The 8077-nt window shown below is 38.5% G+C and overlaps 1 protein-coding gene across 1 annotated transcript; it reads right to left on the reverse strand.

The window, feature by feature from the left end:
- Positions 1-295: 295 nt before the first annotated feature.
- On the reverse strand, positions 296-2993 carry LOC137487402 (GTPase IMAP family member 7-like; the record flags this gene model as incomplete). Its single annotated transcript, XM_068213050.2, has 1 exon — positions 296-2993. A coding segment is annotated over one exon (1074 nt), but the record flags the coding sequence as incomplete, so codon positions are not given.
- Positions 2994-8077: the final 5084 nt, after the last annotated feature.

Below are 8077 nucleotides of genomic sequence, written 5' to 3' on the forward strand. Positions count from 1 at the left end.
TAACAGATTTAAGCCTTAGCTGGATACTTCACTTCACTTAGAGCTGTGTTACACACTACATGGAGGGGAATTTTCAAAAACCCATAATATGGGCTCTTTAAGTTCATTTGTTTATAAAGCACATTTAAAAACAGCCACAAGACTGACCAAAGTGCTACACATAAGAAGTCATACAAATCAAGAGGAATAACAGATTTACAAACGCAATAGACAAAACTACTAGCTTAATATTGATAGGCCAAATTGAAGGTACGTTTTAAAATGTAAAAATATTAATTATGTAACAGACTATAGCTATACCTCGTGCTACACAAACGCACATTCTGGTTGATTTTATTTAGATTTATGTAATTCATTAATATTATATGTATAAATAATCAGCAAAAATGGATGTGAGAATATTTGTAGGTGCACAAAAACTGAAGAACATGATCACAGAAGAAAGAAATTCAAGCATGTTTAGAACAAATAAAGCATGAAAGAATTGTAAATTTGGGTGAACTATACAATTATCAGAAGAAAACACTTGTAACACAGGCTCATTGGAAATACACGCTTTTGTAAAAACTGCAAAAATGTACTTTAACACACGTTAATTGAGGTTTCTGGTAAAATAAACACTAGGGGGCTGTATGACGACAGACAATTTTGTTCCTTTTCACATTAATGATATTTACAGGGACGTATTATCTATGAATAAAGGATTATTTTTAATGCTTTGCGCGCGCACACAAACACACACACACAAAAACACCACAAAACGACTTAATGCTGTCTATAAATATGTTTGCGTCACCTATCTATCTTCATATGAACAACTTTTCAGGTGTGGTCAGTTTTCTCGTAGCTCACTTTGTATGGTCACTCTACCACAGAACAGGTAAATGCAATATAAAATCAACGTAAAATTATGTAACCAAGATGCAATATTATTTTATGTCTGCTTGTGAAAACACTATTGGTTGGGTTAAGCGAAGGGTTTAGCTCAGCGGTTCGCTAGCTGATATGTAAGACAAGCTCCGTCTTCTCATGTACAAGAAGGATGTGCGTCTGAATTGAACAACAAAACATACCTAAAGTAACAAAACTTACGCCAATTAACATATTTTAGATTCGCAAAAATGTAGACATCGCCCTCTAGTGGATTTGCCATCTGAAACGTGCGGCAAAATGTACAGAAGTGAAGTATTTTAGATTCAGACAGAGCCCTCTAGTGGATTTATCATCAGATAAATACAAAACAAAACCCAAACATCGCATTTCAGATTTTTGGAAATATAGACAGCGCCCTCTAGTGGATTTGTCATTTGAAACCTGTAACAAAATGTACCAGGAGCAACGTATTTATGTTTTGTATAATGTATGTAAATGTCGGCTGAGGCACGTAGTTTCAATGATACTGGATTGAAAAATTGTGTAATAATACAACTTTAGAGATTAACCCTTGTGTATTGTTCAAATTGACTACCCTTTGGTGATGTTGGTGCTGTTTTTGCCCCATTGACTTTCATTATTATCACATTTAATGGTTGTAATGATTATATAATCATGCATTCTTGATTTGAGCTGGTTTTCCCTGATGAGAAGAGGTAACATTGGTCATTTTTCCTGTTGATTTGTATGGAGTTCCTGTTTATATGTATAGTGAAGTAAAACAGCAGATTATAGTGTGTGTGTGTGTGTGTGTGTGTGTGTGTGTGTGTGTAAATACACTTACTATGTTTACTTAAAATAAGATTAGTCAGCAGAAATCATCCCATTTGCTGAAACACAGAGAACTCTGTGGCCAAATAAAGACCCAAAACCAGCCCAAAGTGGATGAAAACAACCCGACAGCACGCAATGATTAAAAAAGAACTAAAGGAGCATAACTGTGATTTTTAAATGAGGACTCTGCATGGTTTTCACATGTGAATGGATCATTGGATGGTGCATTGGGTCATCGATGCCACTCTAGCAGCGCCAGCCATGGCGGCTGCAGTGAATTTTAAAGCAAAACCTGCATTTACAAAAGCTCCTGAACCCAACAAGTCGGCCAAAATCTGGGCCGCCAATCCAGCTTCAGCCACCGGAGCCGCAGGAAACAGAAATGCCAAGAGTGCAGGAGCATATCCAGCTCCAACACCCATCAAAAACAGAGAGAGCATCACCAGAATCTTCCTGTATTTCTCTGAATTGTTCTGCTGCTCTTCTTCTCCCCCCAGCCTCCTCTGCTCCTCCTCCAGGATCCAGGTCACCATATTCCTCCTTTTTTCTTCTTGTCTTCTGTCTCTCTCCTCCTCCTCAATTCTTTCTCTCTCCTGAAATCCTCTCATGTGCTGCTGCTCATTCCACAGATTCACCCTGAGCTGCTGTATTTTCTGTTCTTCCTTCTTTATATCCGCCTCAATCTGCTTGATCTTGTCTTGTCTACATTTCTTTTCTCTGTCCATTTCTTGTTTTTCTTTATTTAGTGATGCAATGAATGCAGCCCAGCGATTATCAGCCATTCTCCTCACCTCCTCCTTCATTTTCTGCACTCTCTCCTCTATAATCCTCTGAGCCTGCTGCATTATCTGTGTAACCTCACTGCTGAAGTGACGGTTTTCATTCTGGATCATCAGTTCATCCACTTTCTGAAGGAGTCGTGTCACTTGTTCTCGGTTTTCAAGGTTTTTGTTGTTGAAGGCCACGAAACGGCTTCCGAATTTCTCCACGAGCTCCTGTATCTTCTGCTTTTGATTCATTATGAACTCTTGAATGGATCCTCCATTAAGTCTGTCAGCGTGTGTGAATATGAGGATGGTGTATCGGCTGATGTCTTCATTAAACATCTCCAGGATCTTCTGTACGGTTCGCTGCTGCTCTTCTGTGTATCTCTCTATCGGTATAACCAGAAGAAACGCATGAGGACCAGGAGAACTCAAAGATAGGCAGCTGATCACTTCATGTTGAACCTGTTCTTCTGTTAAATCGGTGTCGAAGAACCCCGGTGTGTCCACCAGCAGCAGGTTTCATCAGTCCTTTAGGGTGGAGCTATCAGTCCTTTAGGGCGGGACTATTAGTCCTTTAGGGCGGGACTATCAGTCCTTTAGGGTGGAGCTATCAATCATTTAGGGCGGGACTATTAGTCCTTTAGGGTGGAGCTATCAGTCCTTTAGGGAGGGACTATTTTAGTCTAAATTGACTATTTTTGGACTAAATTAGTCACACATGTAAGCACCTCAGACATTCTCTGATATTTCACTACACTGTACACCAGGGGTCACCAACATGGTGCCGGTGGGCACCAGGTAGCCCGCCAGGTTCACATGAGTTGCCCGCGAGCCTGTTCTAAAAATAGCTCACCATAGCACCACATATGAGTAAGCTGCATCTAATATTTTTATAGGTATTCTTTTTAAATCACACTTGCATTAGTGTAAATTTGAAAATTACTTTAAGTTATATATTAAAAAAAACTTTAAAAACAATTTCAGACAAATGAAGTGTTGCGTATTGATATTTGTCTAACTTGTTAAATCATTGTTGACAACTACTGTGAGAAATCATTAACATGATCAATGTCTTCACATAGATGAATATTAATAATTATTAATAATAACATATAATTAAAAGTAAATTAAGATAAATGTGTTATTTAATAACTGGTAGCCCTTCACACTAATCGGTACCCAAGAAGTAGCTCTCATTATCCTAAAGGTCGGTGACCCCTGCTGTACACTGTTATTTCCAAGTCTTGTTTAATGACATTTCTGAGCGTGTTCACAATTGTTTGCTGCCTGTTATTAGTTTAATCTTTGTTTTTTGACCATCCTTGTATTAATAAATCTACACCTCCATCGTCAATTCATAACAGTATTTCAGTTTGATATAAATTTATCTGTTAGGGCTGATGAATAATGATGTATTATTTTGCTAGTATTTTTATAGTTACAGATGACCCAATACTGTAGTTTTCTACAATACACCACATTTTAGTCAAAACTAACATATATTACAGTTTATCAGTTCACTATAGTTAATACTGTACTAGGGGAGCACGGAGCACAAAGTAACGCTGGGTTAAATGTAACACTGTCCTCTAACTTAAACTCCTCACAATAACTGCACTGTTTAACATTTGCACATTTAAAATTTGCACATTCACTGCACCACATTGCACTGTTTACTTATTGAACTGTACACACCCACTGCACATGGACATTTGTAATTATGTACACACCCACGATACACATACAATTGTAATCATGCTTATTTATCTGCATACTACTGATTATTAATAGCAACCTGCACATATATTCATATATTGTAAATCTGCTCATAGCTTTTCCAACCTGTATATAATGTTGATAGTACATCCATCTGTAAATATCACCATAGTTTTCTATAACTGCACTTTAGAACTTATTCCTGTGTCCTGCACTTGCTGCTATTGCACTACTGGTTAGACCTAAACTGCATTTCGTTGCATTGTACTTGTACATGTGTAATGACAATAAAGTTGAATCTAATCTGATCTAATCTAATTTAAGTTATTTGCTCAGGGTTAACCATGGCATGCTTCCAAGGCTTATACCACAGTGTCGGTAGACGTCTTCCTGACAATTATTAAAAAAGTTCTGTGAAATTTGGATGAGAAACACAGGTGAAACTATTTCTGCAGCATAAATGTATTTTTTATTATAGTCGATATTTTTTTATTTAAAATAATCTGTGAAAATGTGCACGGAAAATCTTATATTGTTGTGATCAGCGCCTTCTAGGCTAAAAGATGAAGCCATTTTAAAAGATGTAAACCACACAGTGACTGCTGGCCAGTTTTGAGGAAAACATGACACAGCAGGGTTAGTTGTTACAGCGTGTTACAATTGAGCCACAAACTGTTGGACACCAAGTAAACCAACCAATTTTGAGTGTAAAGATGGAAACTTTTTACATAAAAATGTTTTTAATAGAAAAAAATATTTCATAGCTAATACTGCAAATAAATGCCTTATATAATAATGCAAATAAATCCAAATTGTTTATAAAGTGTTCATCCAATAAATAAATAAACAAATAAACATACTTAATGCAGAATAAAAAATAAAGTACTGACAAAATATAGCTACTATTTAAAGTAAACTGGATTTAAATCATGCGGCGCAGTGGCACAGTAGTTAGTGCTGTCGCGTCACAGCAAGAAGGTCACTCAGCTGGGTCAGTTGGTGTTTCTGTGTGGAGTTTGCATGTTCTCCCTGTGTTGGCGTGGGTTTCCTCTGAGTGCTCCGGTTTCCCCCACAGTCCAAAGACATGCGGTACAGGTGAATTGAGTTGGCTAAATTGTCCGTAGTGTGAATGAGTGTGTATGGATGTTTCCCAGAGATGGGATGCAGCTGGAAGGGCATCTACTGCGTAAAACATGTGCTGGATAAGTTGGCAGTTCATTCCACTGTGGCGACCACGAATTAATAAAGGGACTAAGCCGAAAAGAAAATGGATGGATGGATTTAAATTAATTGTGAAATCTGCCTTAAGCGTGTGTTATGGCTAACCCTATGTCTGTTACAGCATGCCCCACTGGTAAAGAGAGCATTTTTTAGGGAATTTTTTATTAATTTCTAGACAGTCAAAAGTTTACACACATTTCCTTGGTATTTTTTAGCTTTGGTTTTAAACTGTATAACTTTGGTCAAATGTTTTGGGTCTCCTTCCACAAGCTTCTCACAATAGTTTGCAGGAGTTTTGGCCCATTCCTCCTGCAGAATTGCTGTAACTGAGTCAGATTTGTAGGCTGTCTTGCTCACACAAGCTTTTTCAACTCTACCCACAAATGTTCTATAGGATTCAGATCAGGGCTTTGTGATGGCCACTCCAAAACATTCCCTCTGTTGTCCTTAAAGCACATGTGAACTAATCTGGCAGTGTGTTTAGGGTCATGGTCTGTTCGGAAGAGTCATTTGTGGCCAAGTTGTAATGTCCTGGCTGATGTGTTGAGATGTTGCTTCAGTATTTCTCCATAATGTTCTTTCTTCATGATGCCATCTCTGCTGTGAAGTGGACCAGTCCCTCCTGCAGCAAAACAGCCCCACAACATGATGCTGCCGCCCCCATACTGCACAGTTGGGATGGTGTTCTAGGCTTGTGCGCTTTCCTCTTTGTCCTCCAAATGTAACGCTGCTCATTATGGCCAAACAGTTCAATCTCAGCTCCATCAGAGCACAGGACATGTCTCCACACATCAGTCTGTTCCCAGTGTCATTCAGCTAATGGTAATCTGGCTTTGTTGTTGATTCTGACTTGTTGATTCTCCATGTTGTCACAGAAGGAAGCAGTGTGTTTGAGCTTTTCCTTCAACACTATTCTACAGTTGTGCCTCACATTAACTCAAATGTTGTCAATCAGCCAATCAGAAACTTCCAAAACCCTGACATCATCATCTGAGCTTTTCCAGAGGCAGAATAATCTTATTGTGACAAGTGGGGAAGATGGGACAAGTGGGGAAGATGGGACAAGTGGGGAAGATGGCGCTCTGAACAGTTGTCTTTCCCAAGCTCTGCGACAAATTATTTCGTGAAGATAAGTGACGCTTATCAAGACCTCTTTTGAAACTGATATCTGTAATTTAATGACGGAAGAAACATGTCGAAATCTCAAAAGAAAAGGAAAGATCTATTAGATCTCACGGTTAGCAGTTCGGCTACACCTGCTGTTATGAAGACCAACCCTGATGTCATGATAACTTCTGAAGGGAACAATTTACTGATGGATGTTTGTCATGATTATGACACCCATGTATCTCCGCCATTACCCTCTGTGGATGACTTTCCTTCGTTACCTGTGACTCCAAGTAAGCCACCATCCAGCAAACGTGGTAAACCTGACACATTTGGTGAGGAAATCATATCTACTCTCTCTGAACTGATTAATACCAGGGCAGATGGTATGGAGAAACTGATAAACAACAACGCTATGCGAATTGAAGGTCTTAAAAAGACGGTTGATTTCGTTTGTTCAGAGGTAAAAGAATTGAAAGTAAAGATATCTAATGCCGAGAAATGTATTGATGAGGAAAAGAATCATCGCAACAGGCTGGAGAACCGAATTCGGGAGCTGGAAGGATACCATAGAAGATGGAATCTGAAGTTGTACGGATTTCCGGAGAAAGAAATACAAAGTGTACGGGATGATGTGATTCGAATTTGTCAGGAAGTGCTACCTGATGGAAAATCCAAGCTCCCAGATGTAATCGATTCCGTTCATCGCATAGGAAAACTGCACACTGATAAACCCAGGCCTGTTATTCTTCAGTTTACCAGCAGAGTGCACCATGACGCAATTTGGAGGGCAGCTAGAAACAACGCATACCTCCGTGACAACAAGCTACGCTTTACAGAAGACTTCTGTGAAGAAGACAGGGAGCGAAGGAAAAAGCTGTGGCCATTAATCAAAAGTGCGAGAGATGCCGGGAAAAAAGCTTACTACGTAGGAGCTCGTGCTTTTGTTGAGGGCAAGGAAATCACACCCCCCATTTAATGGGTTCTGATTTTTTGTTCTGCGGCTATTTGAATACTTTGGCTCATCATGAGCAACTTTAGCCATTTATGCACATCACTGTTGATCTTGTTCTTAAGATGTTCTATGATAAGTCGACTCACTTATACTGACATTTGTTTTAATTGCAAAGCTTGGACGTTCCCTTCACTGATCTTAAGCTTTTAAATTAAGATCTATTGTTCTCACAGTTCTTTTACATTTTTCTTTTAAATGTTATCTTTATTTTCTTTAAATGTCAGGGGTATAAGACAATCTATAAAAAGAAAAGCTTTATTTTTATTTGCGAAACAGTTAAAGCCTGATTTTTGTTTCTTCCAAGAATCCCACTCTACTGTTAATGACATAAAGTTTTGGAGATCTCAGTGGGGTAATGACCTTTGGTTTTCTCATGGAACTGAACGCTCTGCAGGAGTTACTACTCTGAGAAATGCATTTAAAGGGAATATTTTGCATTCGGACAGTGATTCAAATGGACATTTTTTGTGTAACATCATTGATATTGACTCAAGGATTGTTATCATTGCCAATATATATGGGTTTAATGTTAAGACTGAAAATA

This window comes from Danio rerio, chromosome 2 (assembly GCF_049306965.1).
Source record: "Danio rerio strain Tuebingen ecotype United States chromosome 2, GRCz12tu, whole genome shotgun sequence".
Lineage (NCBI taxonomy): Eukaryota > Metazoa > Chordata > Actinopteri > Cypriniformes > Danionidae > Danio > Danio rerio.